The sequence below is a fragment of the Chiloscyllium punctatum genome, chromosome 30, assembly GCF_047496795.1.
Source record: "Chiloscyllium punctatum isolate Juve2018m chromosome 30, sChiPun1.3, whole genome shotgun sequence".
Taxonomy (NCBI): domain Eukaryota; kingdom Metazoa; phylum Chordata; class Chondrichthyes; order Orectolobiformes; family Hemiscylliidae; genus Chiloscyllium; species Chiloscyllium punctatum.
The window spans coordinates 34,249,529-34,268,173 of NC_092768.1; the positions used below are offsets into that span (position 1 = coordinate 34,249,529).

General features: G+C 41.8%; 1 protein-coding gene across 1 annotated transcript in view; it reads right to left on the bottom strand.

The window, feature by feature from the left end:
- The window catches only part of LOC140455406 (uncharacterized), a 51,688-nt gene that overhangs the window by 14,579 nt on the left and 18,464 nt on the right, over window positions 1–18,645 (bottom strand). Inside the window, exon 2 of the mRNA XM_072550230.1 lies at window positions 6,557–6,650. Within this exon, the coding sequence (XP_072406331.1) occupies window positions 6,557–6,650 (94 nt within the window). The remainder of the gene's footprint in view (window positions 1–6,556; window positions 6,651–18,645) is intronic.

An 18,645-nucleotide genomic window follows, 5' to 3' on the forward strand; every position in this document is an offset into this window, starting at 1 on the left:
CTGCTGGGGGAGGTCAGAAATAAAACCAAAAAAAAAGGGGATTCATAAGATCATCTCATTCTCGGGATGGGCTTTGAGCTGGCATGTGTAATTAGAGGGTGACTTGGTGATGAAATACCGGCCTCTCTGCAGTTATTTCAGTGGCGACGAGCAAAAACAGTACACGCCTGAAGTAAACTGTCTCTCTCTCTCTCACTTTGAGGAGGCATGTGGCTAGCATTGCCATTCCTGCTGCCGTTTCACTCACCCCAGGATCAGGAATATCCGGTTTAACCTGGAGCAGATACCTTGAGCTGCCTACCATTGGCTGGTACTCCACCGGTGGTGCCTCCACTGGAAGAATCTTTCTGGACACCCTTCCAGTCGCCACTAACAATACCAGAATGTGGACACAAAAAGATCCAGTCCTGGCAAAACTAAAACAGCTGGTGGTGATGAGGGAAACGAAGGGCCATCACAATCAGGACTGAAACCTTTCTGGACCCAGTGAGACCTTGTAGAGGATTGCATTTTACTATGGGGAGGAAGCGTAATTGTAGTGAGTAAAGGTCACCACCAGATACTGGCTGAATTCCACCAGGGTGATCAAGTGGTTTTTAAAAGGAGTATGTTGGCAAGAAGGTGTGTCTGGTGGCCAGAATTGAATGCCAACATAGCTGCATTGGTGGGTCAGTGCCCAGTGCCCCAACAAAGGCAAACATTATCACCTGAAGCTCTCCCACATTCATGGGAATGACTGGTTAAACCTTGGACTCGGTTCCAGGCTGACTATACTGGCCCTTGCATGGGCTCAATATCCCCCTTCATTGTGGATCCTCATTCAAAGTGGTTGAATGTGCAGTGAGTTCATTTGGCAAACTCAGGGATGACAATTGAAAAGCTGCATGGATTGTGTGCAGTGCACGGACTCCTGGAAGTATTGGTCACAGATAATGGGAATTTGAGTATTTCCAAAAATTGGCATAAGGACAGCTCATACCATGTGTTATGCAAGAACAGTCCAAATATTCAAGGCAGGCTTAAAGAAACAGCCCAGAGCTTCACGAGATAGAAAACTGTCTCTTCTCCCAATGACCATGAGTATTGCTTTATATAAATAGAATTTTAGAATTAAATTTCCATTTTTATTAGACAGCAGCACCAGGCATTCTCAAGAAGATGAGACAGGAATCCCAGATCGTCTTGGGAATGAGAAACATTTCTAGATAATCTAAGAATGAGTAGAGTTGAATTTAGACAATCCCAAGGAAAGGAGCCTTATGCAGCAGGCAGACTGGTTCTGGTGATCACAAAGAGACCCTACATTTGCAGGTGACTGCAAATTAGAGACAGTCAATATTCAGGAGGACAGCAGCATTGAATCAATAGAATTTCCAAAAGTGTAAAAGCAGGCCATTTGGCCTATTGAGTCCACACCAAGTCTCTGAAGAGCATCCCACCAACCCGACCCTTTAACCTGCAATTCCTGTGGCTAATCCACCTAGCCTGCACATTCCTGGATGTGATAGACAATACCTTTTAAGTTGGACATCTTTGTACTGTGGCAGTAAAATAGAGGAAACACAGACACAGGGAGAACGTGCAGTTTTCACACAAACAGTCACCTAAGGGTGGAATTGAACGGGGGTGCCTGGCACTGTGAGGCAGCAGTGCTAACCACTGAGCCAACGTGCCACCAATCAAACAGCTAATTTTACTTTTTGTGATAGAATTGAAGGTTTGGTTATTCTGTTAAATCTCTCCTGAAATGTATAGAGACCACATGTAGAGTAGTGCTAACTATTCTGGTCACAATGATATAAAGGATGCTGAGGCACTGGAGAGGGTACAGAGAAGTTTCATAATGACGGTATCAGAAATGTGTGAGTGTATTTATCGGGAAAGGATTGACAGGATGGGTCTTTTATCTGTTTAATAAGAGTCTGAGGGGTGAATCTAATATAGATCTAGAGGATTGAAACCATTTGATAGAGTAGGCACAGAGGGTGTTTGGGGAAAAGCAGCTTCATGGAGCATGAATTGTTGAGATGTATTTAAGGGGAAATTAGACAGGAATAGGGAAAGTCGGTGATAGGCTTTGATGAGGAAGAAGATTCAGTGGATAAAAGTGAGTATATTCTGATTGGACCAAATGACCTGACTATGTGCTATATCCTGTATAATGCAAATTTCTCTTTTTCTTTTCTTGCGCTCTCTTTCTTCCCCACTACTCTGTGTGTGTTGCTTTCTCTCTCTTTTTCCCTCTCCCTCTCTGTCTCTCTGTCTCTTGTTTCACTCTCACACTGTCTGATGATTTCTCTCTCTCTCTGGCAGTCCCAAAGTCTCTCTTCTGGACTCATGTTCTTGTCGGGATTGTATTCGGAGTCCTCGGGATCTCTCTCACTGTTGTGGCTGTCATACTTATAAGAAGAAAAGTAGGAGTTTGTGAGAAAATGGCAGCTCCTCACTGGGAGTTCACGGAGTTGGAGAGTCTGAAAGGAGATGACCAGACTGTGATGAAAGAATATTGTGAGCAGTTTAGGGCCCCATATCTCAGAAAGGATGTGCTGGCCTTGGAGGGGATCCAGAGGAAGTTTACATGAATGATCCCTGGAGTGAAAGGTTTGTCATATGCTGAATGGTTGAGGACTCTGGGCCTGTATTCAATGGAGTTTCGAAGATTGAGGGCAAATCTGATTGAAACTTACCAAGAGGCCTGGATAGAGTGAAAGTGGAGAAGATATTTCCACTAGCAGGAGAGAATAGGACCTGAAGGAATAGTCTCCAATGAGAAGGGACAACTGTTTAGAACTTGGGTGGAATTTCCTCAGTCAGATGGCGGTGACTGTGTGGAACCCATTGCTACAGAAGGCTGTGGAGGCCAAGACATTGAGTGTCCTTAAATCAGAGACAGATAGACCTTTGATTCATAAGGGGCTCAAGTGTTACGAGAAGTCAGGAGGATGAGGTGGAGAAATATATCAACCATGATCAAATGGTGGATCACACCCGATGGACCAAATGACCTAATTCTGCTCCTATATCTTATAGTCTCTGGTTGATTGTTTGGGTTCAGAGGTGGGTGAGGAATGTCTGTGTTTTGAGTCGGTCTCAGGGTTAGTGATGGCTCAGGCAAGTGGGGAGAGGGCCTCAGTTTGTGAAGGAGGGTCTGAGATGGTGCCCTGTTCCTCAGGTTAGACTGGAATGTCTCAGGGGTCAGAGTCTCAAGTTGTGAGTGTGAGGTCAGACAGTTCAGATTGTGGCTGGGTCTCAGTTCAGTGTTGGCCATCAGCAGCTCAGGGAAATGTGAGCAGGAGAGGCTGAGTCACTGAAGAATGAGGGTCTTCAGCATTTCCTCTAATTTTCTGACACTGACTGAACAATTCTTGTTTTACTGGGAGAATGAAGAGCGACTACAATCCCAAAAACCGTAAGCTGGTAATTCAGACATCTCAGCATCTGTGTTACTTTGTGATGAGCTGTTTTTTCTGTTTCAGACAAAGACCCACAAATGCAGATATCTGAGACAGAAAAAAACAAAAATTGCTGAGGAAACACAGTAGCTCTGGCAGTGTCTGTAGAGACAAAAACAGTTAACATTTTGAGTCTTGAGGGATTCTGTTGGAGTGGCACTGGAGCTAGAACCTTAACTCTGCTTTCTGTCTACAGATGCTACCAGAATTGCTGAGTTTCTCCAGCGATTTTGGTTTTTGTTCTTTTTCTGGTCTGGTCTGTCTGCCTTTCATTCTACTCTTGCTCTCGCCTGCTCACTCTTTCATTTCTCTCTTTCATTTCTCTCTCTCTCTCTCTCTCTCTCTTTCATTTCTCTCTCTCTCTTTCATTTCTCTCTCTCTCTCTCTCTTTCATTTCTCTCTCTCTCTCTCTTGCTAGTTAACACTCTTTCACTTCTTTATTGTTATGAACAAGGTAGAACCACTCCCCCCCCCCCAAAGAAAAAACACTTTTAGAAGGAATCCCAGACCCTAACTTTTCTGATTGCTTTAAGCAGATGTAAGGTGAATATTCCAGGAGTGATGCAGCAGTTTAAAACACACAGTTTCAAACAAAACAGAATGTATTTACAGGCTTCCAAATTAAACACGAACAATAGATATTAAAAAAAAACTTACCTTATTTGAAAACCTGACAGACATGATATTTCCCACAACTTAACTGAATATTGTTCCGATTTCCTGCAACATCCCATAAACGCACCTCTTGGCAAAAAGGTATATTCAAACACAGGTTCTCACAGGAGAGAAATTTCTGAGAGAGACTTTGCCAGAAACATCTGTTGAATCATGGGCTTCTTTTCCTGGTAGCTTTCTTTGATCAGCAGCTTCCTGAGCTAAAACTCGAAAACAAAACTAGGAAAAGTCCCTAAACTGGGAGAACCTGCCACTCCCCTTTCATTTTACAAGTGCTTTGAAAAAAAACTAAAAGCTTTTTCCCTGATTGATAGCTTAGGCAGTATCTGCTAACCATAGTCAACGTTCCTAACCCAGACAAATCAGACTCTCTGCCTTTATGACCGCTCTTGTAAAAAGCCAAAGACAACATAACTCTCTTAAAGGAGCAGCATCATCACACCTCCATCCACCTTAAAAAACATGCACCATCAATATGCAAAGATGGCTTCATTTTAAAACCCCTTAATTTTAAACTGTTAGTACACTACAATACATGTACATTCCATTGACAATAAGCATGCAAGCGTGCACTACTACAGTCTATTTCAGTCTGTTTACTCCTGCCACTGAATGCCTACATTTCCTATCCAAGTCTCGACAATGCAATCACATTTTTTCATCCGGCCACATGCCCAATTTTCAAATTGAATGGCTGTAATAACAAGCTCCATCTGAAAAGCCTGGAGTTTTTGTCCTTAAATTTCTCCAAAACTTCAATGGATTGTGATCAGTATATAACATTGTCTCAGATACATTACTGGAAACATAAATGTTGAAATGTTGTAACACCAACATCAAGTTCAATGTCTCCTTCTCAACTCTTGAATATTTCTGCTGATGGATATTCAGTTTCCTGGAGAAATATCCAATATGTATTCTTATGTTCTTGTCATCTTTATATAAGAGCATAGCACCAACACCCGCATCACTCACATCGATAGCTACCTTGAATGGCTTTGCATAATTAGGTGTGGCTAATACTGGGGCAGTGCTTAACACAGCTTACAATCTATCAAATTCCTTCTTAGAATCTGCAGTCCACTGAAGCTTCTTGCCTTTTTTGTTAACTAACTCAGTGAGTGGAGCAGCCAGACTGCTAAAATTTGGTACAAATTTTCAGGAAAAGTCACTAAATCCCAGGAATTGTAGCACTGCTCATTTGTTGATGGAATGGGAGATTCCCCAGTTACCTTTGTTCTTGCATTCTATAGGGCCATTTGTCCATGTCCAGTAACATGACCCAGGAAGGTAACTTGGGCTTTGGCAAATTCACTCGTAGCCTCCCAAAGTTGATTGATATAAAGTAGCATATGTTCTTTCCATGTGTAACTAAAAATCACCAGTTCATTGATATAAACTGAACAATTGGGTAATCCAGAAATGACCTTATTGGTTAGTCTCTGAAATGTGGCTGGTGCATCTTTCATACCAAATGGCATGACGTTAAATTGATACAGTACATTCAGTGTTACAAAAGCTGAAATTGTCTTCGCTCTTTCGAACAAAGGTCCCTGCCAGTATCCTCTAAGCGAGTCCAGTTTAGAAATATAAGCTGTTTCTCCCACCTTTTCAATACACTCTTCCAAACATGGAATCTGATATAAATCAGACTTTGTAACTGCATTGACATAACTGTTGGGGACCATCTGGTTTTGGCACCATTACTATGGGTGAGCTCCAGTCATCGTAACTCACTTTGGTTATGTCATCTTGGAGCATGCATTCAATCTCCTTTTGAACCTGTGCCAACTTTATAGGGTTAAGCTTATAACGATGTTGCTTAATCACAACAGCATTTCCTATTCTACATCATGCATAATTAGGTTTGTACTTCCCAGCTTATTTCCACATAGCTTCCCATGCGATATTAAAAACTTCTTCAGGTCATTTCAATATTCCTCTGGAAGGTAACTTAATAATTTATCCCATTTTTTGACAACTTCTTTATTGTCCAATTCAATTTGAGGAATGTCCAATTCAGAATCCTCTGAACTTAATTCTTCACCCTGTGTTTTAATCAATAACACACTATCCTTTTGCTTTTCTTCCTTCTCAAAATATCTTTTGATCATATTCCCATGTCATACTCTGTGAGATTTCTTTCTGTTTGAAGTCTTTATCAAATAGTTCACCTCACTCAATCTCCTTTCAACTTGATAAGGTCCACTAAACCTTGCTTTTAAGGGTTCATTTGTCACTGGATGAAACACTAACGCCTTATCTCCAAAAGCAAAATTGTGATTCTTTTGATGTCTTGTCTGCTTCCTGTTTCATTGTATGCATGATACTTTTAAATGTTGACGAGCCAACTTCCCTTCTCTATTTAATTGTTCCCTAAAATTTGAGACATAATTCAAATATGTAGTCAAATATGAGTTCTGACTCACCAGTTTCTCCATAAACAATTTTAGTGGTCTTCTCACTTCATGCCGAAAAATTGATTCAAGTGGACTGTGTTTGGCCAATTCATTGGGTGCATCTCTGATGGTAAAAAGCAAAAACAGAATTCCTTTATCTCAATCATCTGGATAGTTGTGATAATAAGCTCTTAACATGGTCTTTAACTTCTGCTGCCATGTTTTTAGCACTCCCTGTGCTTCTGGATGGTACACAGCAGATTGGAATTGTTTTCTCTGAAACAGTCCATAAATTTCTTGAATACTTTTGATATAAAGTTTGACCTTTGATCAGATTGCATCTCTGTGGGTAGTGCATATCAAGTGAAACATTTGAGTAACTCTTCTACAATCCTTTTTGCTGTGATGTTGCGTAATAGAATGGCCACTGGAAATCTAGTAGACACATCCATTATTGTTAACAACTAGTGATTCGCACTTTTTTGTTTTAGGTAGGTGACCTACACAATCAATTTGGACTCTTGTAAAAGGTTCCTCCAATGCAAAATGGGTATTAAAGATGTGGGTTTTATTATTGCCTGCGGTTTTCCAATTACCTGGTAGGTATGACATGTCTGGCAAAATTCAATTACATCCTTGTGCAGTCCTGGCCAGTAAAAATATTTTTGTAATCTGGCTTGAGTTTTTCTTACCCCGAAGTAACCTCCTCCTACTGGTGGTTCACCATCTGCAACACCTCCTTTCTCTAACCCACTGGTAATACAACTTGATGAACTTCTGTCTATTTCTCATCTGCCTGAATATGTGATGGTCTCAATTTCCTCATAAAAATGTCATTTCTTGAGGTAGTAGCACTAAGGGATGCATTTGGATTCTGCTTCTGTGTGTCCTTTTGATGCACTTGCTTTAACTTTTCATCTTTCTGTTGTATCTATGAGTTAAAGATGTCTACTTTGTCATTCATCTGCACCTGGTTTGTCTCAACCATTTGATCAAACAGGGTCTCTGCTGATCCCACTTCAACTTTTTTTTATCTGTACACTTAGATCTCTCCTGTTTTAACTGGTCACTTTGTGACCTAGTTACCACAGTCAGGAAAATTCCCAGGATAGGCTTCCTGCAATACCTCAGTTGCCCAGTTTTTCACTGACTTTTCCACCACAGTAGGCAGCACTGCTACTTGTGAACTAACTATATTGTTAGCAAAGACAAGTTATATTCCTTGAGCTGAGAGTTTGTCCAGTACTCCTACCACAACCTCTCCACTTTTCACTGGACACTCTAATCTCACTTGACATAATGGAACATTACTTGTCTTACTGTGAATTCCAATTACTAGCCCTTTTTCTGACAATAATTCTTTGGAGGTATATGTCTCATCATCTCTCAGCATCAAACACTGACAGGATCCTGTATCTCGTGATATTGTAACCTGCTGCTCCTGGCCTATGCAAATAAACTTTACCGTGGCAGGTATATGGTTTAAGAAGATCTGGCACTTCCTCCTTAACCAACCTCCCATCAGGTTGTACATTCTGTTGCAGCTTTCTAGCGTCCACTATGCTTTCCATTACAATTCCAACAAAATTCATTGGCTTATCCTGTTTTCTTACATCTGTCTTCCCAGTGTTTTTCTGAACACACCAGCATTGTGATTTCACGTGATCTACTTTATTGCAGTGAAAATACTGGAGCTTTTTAACATCTCTTTCCCCTTCAACACTTTCTTTTTTACCCTGTGGTAAGTTATCCTAATGATCTTCACTGAGATCTACTTTTCCTTTTACCACATTTCTCTTTTCCCCAATTTCTACCCTTCATGGATTGAAATTGATGTTGGAAGCCAAGCTTTTATTTGTGAACCAACTCATAATCATCAGCTATTTTAGCTACTAATCTTGCCATTTTATCTCCGCATGAGTCCTCACTAGCTTCAGAAGTGAAGTTTTGACCTCCTTCAAAATAATTGTCCTTCTGAGATCATCATAGGTTTGCTCTATTTTATTGCCCTTATCCACCTATCAAAGTTACTTTGTTTGATCGTTTCAAACTCAATGTAGGTTTGAACAGGATTCCTCCTTAGATTCCTGAAACATTGTCTGTAGGCTTCAGGCACAAGAACATACGCACTTAAAATGGCTTCATTCACTTCCTCGTGCCCCAGATATCTCCTCTGATAGTGATGCAAATACCTCACTAGCTCTACCTACAAGTTTTGTTTCAATCAACAAAACCCACGTGGTCACTTTTACCACCTTCTCAAATGAGATGAAAAAGGTGTCGACATCCTTCTCATCAAATTTTGGTAATACTTGAATATATTTAAACAGATCCCCATGACAGGCTTTGATTATACTGGGCTTGCTTATCCTCATTCTCTTCTTCATTGAGCTTACCTTCACCCTTCAGCTCCATTCTTTTAAGCTGACTTTTTTCTATCTAAATGCCAATTTCAGGCATTCAAATTCTTTTTCTTGTTGCTCTGCTAAAGTCCCTAACCCAGACAAATTAGAACCTCTGCCTTTACGACCCCTCTTGAAAACAACCAATGACAACATAACTTTGTTAAAGGAACAGCGTCATCACACGATCTCTCTCCTGTTTCTCTCATTTGTGCTCTCTCTTGCATTCCCTCTCTCGTTTCTCTCCTGCCCTGTCATTCTTCCTGTCATGCGTGTTTTTTCTCTCTCTCTCTCTCTCACTGTGATAATGAACAGTTTTTAATGCCTCTCTTTTTAATAACAGCTTCTAATGAAACGACACCTTCAGACAGTTCTGTCGATAGCTGAAGTATGAATGCTGTTGGTTAGTCTTGGGAGTAGATCATTGTAATTGAGATATTGGGACTGGTAAATGTACAGCCTGGAGGGCGGACCCTGAGCTCAGTCTCTCTCCCTCTCTCTCCCTGCATGATCACTATCAGCTCATACAGTTCGACAGTGATCTTTCAGACTAATGTTTAGGAGATGGCTGCCTCTGTATGGGACTGAACCTCGACTGTGAGAGGTGGGGTGGTTGGGCTATAGAAATATCTCATCCTGTCAGCTGCTCGATTTCCTTAAGGGAGTCGATGTTCTGAGAGTTCTTGCACTTGTTTCCTGCAGTTTCGTGTTGCTGTCCCAAGGTTCTGAAGTCCTGGGTGTTTGTGGAATACTGTGTGAGGGTGGGTTATGGATCTGATGGAGAACTTGGTCTCGTCTCCTGAACTGCTTCATGAGGAGATTTATGATCTTGGATGGAATGCAATGTACAATGACTGGAAGGAAATCTGGACTTCAAGGGTTAAACAGCAAGATTAAATAAACTAGGGTTGTATTCCCTGAAATGTAGAAGGTGAAGGACTGATTTGATGGAGGTTTTCAATACATTGAGAACTGGATGTAGTAGAGAGAAGGGACCTGTTTCCGCTGGTTGGGGAGTCTTGGACTGTTGTGTCAGCGTAATTAGAGTCAGACTGATTGAGAGTGAAACTAGGAAACACTTCCACACGCACACGGTGGGAACTCTCTTCCTGAAAAGGCAATGAATGCACAATGAAATTTACTGACTTTTAAAAAAAAATCTATAAAATGCAGAATTAAGAGAAGATGGAAGATGGGTAAATGGATTGAGATGACTGATCCATGATCTCATTGAATAGTGGTACAGGATCAAGGGGCTAAATGTCCTTTTCTCTATTCCTGTGCATCAGTGGAATTTGCTGGTCTTCAGGAATGGATCTGAAAGGTTTTCCTGCTGTCTGGTCAGTGGGTCTGATGGGTTTTCCTGCTGTTTGGGGAGCGGGACGCAGGTGCTTTGCTGCTGTTTGAGAAGTGGGTCTGAGGGAATTTGCTGGTATCTAGGGATTGGGTCTGTGGGGATTTGCTGGTGATTGGGGAGTGGGTTTGAGGTGGTTTTGCTGGTGTTTCAGATTTTGTTTAATGTCTGTTCTTCTTGATACTTATGTAGAGGTGCTGTCCCTGCTGTGTTTCCTTACTCTGTAACCATCTCTTTGTTTCTCTTTTCTAGTTGCCTTAGTGACCTGCCTTCTAATACAGGGTTGTTCTTTCCTGAGATTTCAGGAATAGGATAATCTTGGATAACTGTCCTGCAACATTCACTCTCAGGTTCTGAAGCACATCAACGCAATGATCGCCATTTGTTACCAGTGTTTCCAATTTATTCTCTGTTACATGTTGCTGCAGTGTTTTTCAAGCTAACTCCGAGCCATATTTTTGACTTGCGACAGTATGACTATTATGCTTGGGTCGAAATCTCATCTCTACCTGATGTTCCATTGACTGATTTGTGTCAAAGGCACCAGGAAGTCATTCATGGTGTTAAAGTGACAAGAAAACGTGTGATTTTGTTTTCTCCAGCTGGGTTAGTCTCAGACAGCAGAGCAAATACTTCTGCGTTTAATAAAGTGCCATACTAAGACTTGCTGCAGAAATGAAAAACTCATTGTGTGGGTAGCCACATTCTATTTGAGAATGAACAATAATCAGTCAAAGATTTTTTTTCCCCCCAAAATCAATCATTATGTTTTTCTTTAATGTGTGTGTGTGTGTGTGTTTGTATGCAAGTGTGTTTGTCAAGTGTAAATATTTGCACTTTCACTATTAAAATTTCACTATCCAATTTTGCATCTTTACTCAATGAATCTTGTACATTTTGAGTAAATCAGCATATCATGCTGTTTATGAAAGTTTCTGAAGCTAATGTGGATGTGATGAACCATTGACAATGTTGCTAATTGGTTAAATCACAAATATATTCCATGACCAGTAACATGGTGCTCTCTCTCGAAGGAGGCAGTGCATTCCTTCATAACACTATGTAGAAATCAATCAATCTCAGTTTTGAACAGTCCCAGCTTCTACAGCCTTTTGTGGAACTGAATTCAAAACTTCCACTGCTCTCTGAAGAAAGAAGTTCCTCTTCATTCTCAGTTGTGAATAGCCTGCCCTTTACTTTGTTGTTAAGAGAATCCAAGCCAATTGGATTGAAACCAAAGTGCAGATTTTTTTTTGTACAAGAAGTTTATTGACTTTGTCAGTCTAGCCCATCAGTCCACACCAACTCTGTGAATAGCATTCCATCCAGACCCACTCTATTACCCTATAGTTGTCATGGCCAGTTCACCAAACATGCACATCTCTGGACTGTGGGAGGATCCAAAGGAAAGCCACACATATGTGAGGGAAAATGTGCAAACTCCAACAAATAGTCACAGAGAGTAGAATTGAACATGGTTCCCTGATGATGTGTGGTAGCAGTGCTCACCACTGAGTCACCATGCTTTCCCTTATTTTCTGTAAGACCTCAACAATTTAATGTTTTTTTTTATTTCTACACACACTGCTGGCAAAGCTGAACTCTTTGGCTCATATTGCTGAGAGTCTGGAGTCACATGTAGATCAGACCAGGCAAGACGGGCATGTTTCGTTACTCAAAAGGACACAAGACAGGCTTTGACAGCAAGCAACAATGGTTATATGGTCACCAAACAACCAACTTTTAATTGCAGATATTTTAGAAATTTGAATTTCAGGATCTGCCATGTCAGATATAAGACCATGTCCCCAGAATATTAGCCTGTGGTTCAGGATTACCAAGCCGTTGATATTAATGTCCCCAGACATTACCAGATTCCCCTCCTTTCTTTAAATTGAAACTTTTACAAATCTTTCCAAAAATAACCAAGCAACAAAGCATGTTAAACTCTTTTGAGTAGAATGAGCAGTGGGGAGAAAGTTGGGAAAATACAGAGAAACTGAAAAATGAATTCTTGACATTGAGAAAACAATTTCTGATATTCTCCTTAAAGTTTAAACAATGAGTTTTGAATCTTCTAACACAGCATTAGCTAACCTCACTTCCATTATCTGTTGCTTCCAATTGTCCTTTTCTTCCCTGGGAAACGTTCTGCACATTTTCAGATGGACAACAATTGCTGGCCACATCAGCGATATCCCCATTCCATAAATGAAGAAAGACCAGGCCAATTCCTGCCTGGAAAGTCAGAGTGGTTACTGACAGCAGCAGCTCACTGTTTCCTTCTCCAGGTCATTGACTATCTTCACAAAAATATCTCTGCATGCTCCATGGGCATCATACTCTGCCACTCCTCCTCCATGCTAGTGGGCATTGCCAAACCACCGGCCTCACCACATCATCATGACTGCTTTTAGACCAATCCTCCCTCCACTTTAGCCCTTCAGGTCCATACCTTGGTATGCAGTGACACTTATGACATGCATGGTTATGTCAATTTGTTTTGCCTGTAAAGTCACACACACATCACAAGGAATTGAAATAAATATTTGCACCCAGAAGTGTGATCCTGAGACAGCGATTTCCAAATGCACAACCATCACCAACTGGAAGACCAAGGGCAGCAGATCCAAAAGAACGATGACCGTCTGCAATCTCTGACTATCAATTGCTTTCTTATTACTGAATCCAACAGCAGCAACAGCTGAGGAGTTACCACAAACTAGAACCTAAACTGGACTGAACGTAGAAATACAGTGGCTACAAGAGCAAGTTAAAGGCAAAGAATACTGCAACATACAAATCACCTCCGTCTCACCAAAGCCTGTTCACCATCAAGAAAGCTCAATTCAAGAGTGTGATGTAATACTCCTAACTTACCTGTATGAGTGCAATTCTAGCAACACTGGTCAGGTTTGACACCACCCAGGACAATACATTGGCACCACATTCATAAATATTTAGCTCCGTCACAACTGACACTCAGTAGCAGCAGTGCATACTGTTTACAAGATGCACTGTGAACCTTCAATACAGCACTTAGACAACATCCTCTACATCAATGTACATGAGCTCCTGGAAGGATTAGGGCAGCAGATACATGGGAAAACTACCATCTACATGATATCCTCCAAACTACTCACCATCCTGGCTTGGAAATATATCTCTATTCATCAGTGTCACTAGGTCAAAATCCTGGAATTCTCCATGAATCTGGCCAGAGCCCACATTGGTCAGAGCCCTTGAACATTCTGGCCACAGAAACTGACAGGTAAGTGTCTTACTCACATCAATCCAATGACCCAATGAGATGTATGATGCTGGCCCTGAGGCCGTACTGGGAGATTACCAGAGGCCACTGTTCATGGACCAAACCTACAAAATTTTCTTCTCTATCAGCTGATAGCAATGTGACAATTCCAGCAGCTCCCCACACCATTGTGCAGAAGTTGCTGTCTGAGAGAGTGGATGGAATTGTGCAGAAAATCCCACACACTTCTGTTTCCAGGTCCAGACCAATCATTCAATGTTCATGGTAACATAAACAGTTGCACTGATTCATTCAACAGCAAGTGCGGATGCCAGTATGGCAATGAAAGACACCATCTCTGTACTGATCTCCCATCAGAATATCCTGGACAGAGAACACTCCTGCCTTATATTCCTAAAGGGCTTCCCTTTCCAGCAGGTAACAGAATCACTGATGAAGCTGCAGATATTGTGTGCACAGTTCATGAGCCACCTGGTGGACTCAATAGAACAGCCACAGTTGGATACAGCAAGGGATAATGGAGCAGCAAAGACAGTAACTATGCCCCCTTTGCCTGCCCTGAGTCCATTCACAATTTTACATGGCAGCTGAGTGATCTGCAGTGACAGCCTCTCTGTGCAGGCATTTATTCCTCTCCAAGCACACATTGCTGCACAGTGGCATCTCAGCTCTCCGTTATATCAACTAACCCTCAATATGTCGCTGGCATAAGACATCATCACTTTGCCAGCACATGCATGCCATCTGTCACTGCAGCTGAGATGTTGCGTGTACATTCTGATTTGCAAGACACCCTGTCCTGGGAAGTTTCTCCCTTTTCCACCAGATGAGAATGAGGAGACGGTTGGAGAGACAGCTGAGGATGTGAGGGAAACACTGGGTGGGCAGCATCCGGAGGGAGATGAGAGGGAAATGGAGGCTAGAACTGAGTTATAGGAGTTCCCCTTCACCCCATTCTCTGCAGAGTAGGGTTCCTTGTCTACCGCATCATCTCTGTGTTTGCTAGGTTACTTGGTCCTTCCCCATTTTGCCTTGCCTGGGGTAGTGGCAGCTACTGTGCCTGCATCCCTCAGCCCATCTTCTGTCCTCCCTCACCTCCTCCTCACCCACATTCCATGATTTCCACAGAAAGGTGTGGAATATCATTCAGGTCATTGCATTCTGGATCATCTGGAATGTCCAGCAGGAATTCAGGCAGTATAATGTTTGAAACTGACCATTGCTTTCTACCTCTACAGAATGATGATGCATTCCCCTTTCAGTGTATATGGTCTTTGTACCACTTCGAGGTAATGTTTGCAGCATTCGAAGCTGGACATGAAAGCTAGACAAAGTACTTACATCTCAGGGTGAGAGTTGTTGCCATAAAATGTGAACACTCCAACAGTGAGGGAAATCACAGAAACAGAGGAAGTAGGAGCAGGTCATTCATCCTTTTAACTCTGCTCCACCATTCAAAATCTTAGATTACTTGCAGTGTGGAAACAGACCCTTCGGCCCAACAAGTCCACACCGACCCGTCAAAGCGCAACCCACCCATTCCCCCACGTTTACCCCTTTACCTAACACTACGGGCAATTTAGCATGGCCAATTCACCTGACCTGCACATCATTGGACTGTGCAAACTCCACACAGTCACCTGAGTCGGGAATTGAACCCGGGTCTCTATCGCTGTGAGGCAGCAGTGCTAACCACTGTGCCACCACGCCGCCCACTGCCACTATGCCGCCCACATGATCATGTCTGTTTGTCCAACTCAGGACCCTATTTCCATTTTTTCCCCATCCATTTTGATTCCTTTAGCCCTAAGAACTGTATCAAACTTTTTCCTCCAAATATTCAGTATGACATTGTGGCAGAGGCTCACCGCCCTCTGCATGAAAACATTTTCTCCCATTTCAGTCCTAAATGGTCTCCCTCACCTCCTTTGACTATAACCCATGGTCTGGACTCCTTGGTCATTGGGATTTACCCTGTCTAGTCTGGAGTTTCTATGAAATCTCACTCTTCATTCTTCTAAACTCCAGTGCATAGTGTCCTAATCTATCCAGTCTCTCTCATATTTCAGTCTTCCTGTCCCAGGAATCAGTCTGATAAATGTTTGTTGCTCTCTCTCCATAGGCAGAATATCCTTCCTCTGATAACATGACAAAAACTGGATACAATATTTGTAGTGTGGTATCACCAAGTGCCTATACAACTGCAGCAAGACATCCTTGCTCCTGCACTCAAACATTCTCAACATGAAGCTCAACACAACGTTTGTGTTCTTTATTGCCTGCCTCACCTGCATGTTTATATTCAGTAACTGCTGTAAAGCTTTTGTTGCACTTTCCTTTTTCCCAATTTATTGCCATTAGATAATAACCTGCCTTCCTGTTTTCACTACTGAAGTACATCACCTGAATTTTAACCACATTATCTTGCATCTGCCAGGCACTTACCCACTCATTCAACTTGTCCAAAATACACTGATACATCTCTGCATCCTGCTCACAGTTCACCCTCCCTCCCTGCTTTGTGTCATCTGCAAACTTGGAGGTATTATATGAAGTTCGATCATCTAAACCCTTAATGTAGTGAATCGCTGGTCTCCAAGCACTGATCCCTGTGAAATCTCACGAATCACTGACTGCCATGAGGAAAATTACCACTTATTTCTATTCTTAGAACATAGAACATAGAACAGTACAGCACAGAACAGGCCCTTCAGCCCACGATGTTGTGCCGACCACTGATCCTCATGTATGCACCCTCAAATTTGTGTGACCATATGCATGTCCAATAGTCTCTTAAATGTCCAAAATGACCTAGCTTCCATAACTGCTGCTGGCAACGCATTCCATGCTCTCACAACTCTCTGTGTAAAGAACTCGCCTCTGACATCCCCTCTATACTTTCCTCCAACCAGCTTAAAACTATGACCCCTCGTGTTAGTAATTTCTGCCCTGGGAAATTGTCTCCGGCTATCGACTCTATCTATGCCTCATTATCTTGTATACCTCAATTAGGTCCCCTCTCCTCCTCCTCTTCTCCAATGAAAGAAGTCCGAATTTTCCAATTGCCAATGGGTTCTCAAATCAAAACCACATCAAGACACACAGAATTCATTTAAAAATGAATTCATAGTATTAGCAATTTTGCAATGTCAGAATAGTCATTGGAAATGAGGATATAGTTCTTCATATGTTAACGTACGTGGGTCAGACCAGTTAGCATAATTTACAGCTTTTCCTCATTCTTCAATGTTGAAAAGTGACAATGGACAATTTGGGAACTGTCGTGGAAATTAAATCGACTCGACTCAAATAATAGCAACAGCAAAGATAAAGCTTTATTGTAACCTCCACAGGGGGCCCAAATACACTTGGCAAGATGCCGCATGTAAGGGGCTGGACAACGTTCACATATTCTTTTTATACTACAATTTGCTTATCCTTATCACACGCTCAAGGACAAGAATAGGAGGATAGAGCAGATGAATGCATGGCTGAGGAGCTGGTGTATGGGAGAAGGATTCACATTTTTGGATCATTGAAATCTCTTTTGGGGTAGAAGTGACCTGAACAAGAAGGACGGATTGCACCTAAATTGGAAGGGGACTAATGTACTGGCAGGGAAATTTGCTGGAACTGTTCATGAGGATCTAAACTAGTAAGGTGTGGTGGTGGGGAAGTGGGACCCAGGGAAAGAGTGAGGAAAGATATCAATCTGAGACTGGTACAGTTGTGAACAGAAGTGAGTCAAACAGTCAGGGCAGGCAGGGACAAGTTAGGACTAATAAATTAAACTGCACTTATTTCAATGCAAGAGGCCTAACAGGGAAAGCAGATGAACTCAGGGCATGGTTAGGAACATGGGACTGGGATATCATAGCAATTACAGAGACATGGCTCAGGGATGGGCAGGACTGGCAGCTTAATGTTCCAAGATACAAATGCGACAGGAAGGATAGAAAGGGAGAGTGGCATTTTTGATAAGGGATAGCATTACAGCTATGCTGAGGGAGGATATTCCCGGAAATACAACCAGGGAAATTATTTGGGTGGAACTGAGAAATAAGAAAGGGATAATCACCTTATTGGGATTGTATTATAGACCTCGTAATAGTCAGAGGGAAATTGAGAAACAAACTTGTAAGGAGATCTCAGCTATCTGTAAGAATAATAGGGTAGTTATGGTAGGGGATTTTAACTTTCCAAACGTAGACTGGGACTACAATAGTGTTAAAGGTTTAGATGGAGGAATTTCTTAAGTGCGTACAAGACAATTTTCTGATCCAGTATGTGGATGTACCTACTAGAGAAGGTGCAAAACTTGACTTACTCTTGGGAAATAAGGCAGGGCAAGTGACTGAGATGTCAGTGGGGGAGCACTTTGGGGCCAGTGACCATAATTTTATTTGTTTTAAAATAGTGATGGAAAAGGATAGACCAGATCTAAAAGTTGAAGTTCTAAATTGGAGAAAGGCCAATTTTGATGGTATTGGGCAAGAACTTTCAAAAACTGATTGGAGGCAGATGTTCACAGGTAAAGGGACAGCTGGAAAATGGGAAGCCTTCAGAAATGAGATACCAAGAATCCAGAGAAAGTATATTCCTGTTAGGGTGAAAGGGAAGGCTGGTAGGTATAAGGAATGCTGGATGACTAAAGAAATTGAGGGTTTGGTTAAGAAAAAAGAAGCATATGTCAGGTATAGACATGATAGGTCATGTGAATCCTTAGAAGAGTATAAAGGAAGTAGGAGTATACTTAAGAAGGAAATCAGGAGGGCAAAAAGGGACATGAGATAGATTTGCCAAAAAGAATTAAGGAGAATCCAAAGGGGTTTTACAAATATATTCAGGACAAAAGGGTAATTAGGGAGTGAATAGGGCCCTCAAAGATCAGCAAGGCAGCCTTTGTGTGGAGCCACGGAAAATGGGGGAGATACTAAATGAATATCTTGCATCAGTATTTACTGTGGAAAAGGATATGGAAGATATAGACTTTAGGGAAATAGATGGTGACATCATGCAAAATGTCCAGATTACAGAGGAGGAAGTGCTGGTTGTCTTGAAATGGGTAAAGGTGGATAAATCCCCAGGACTT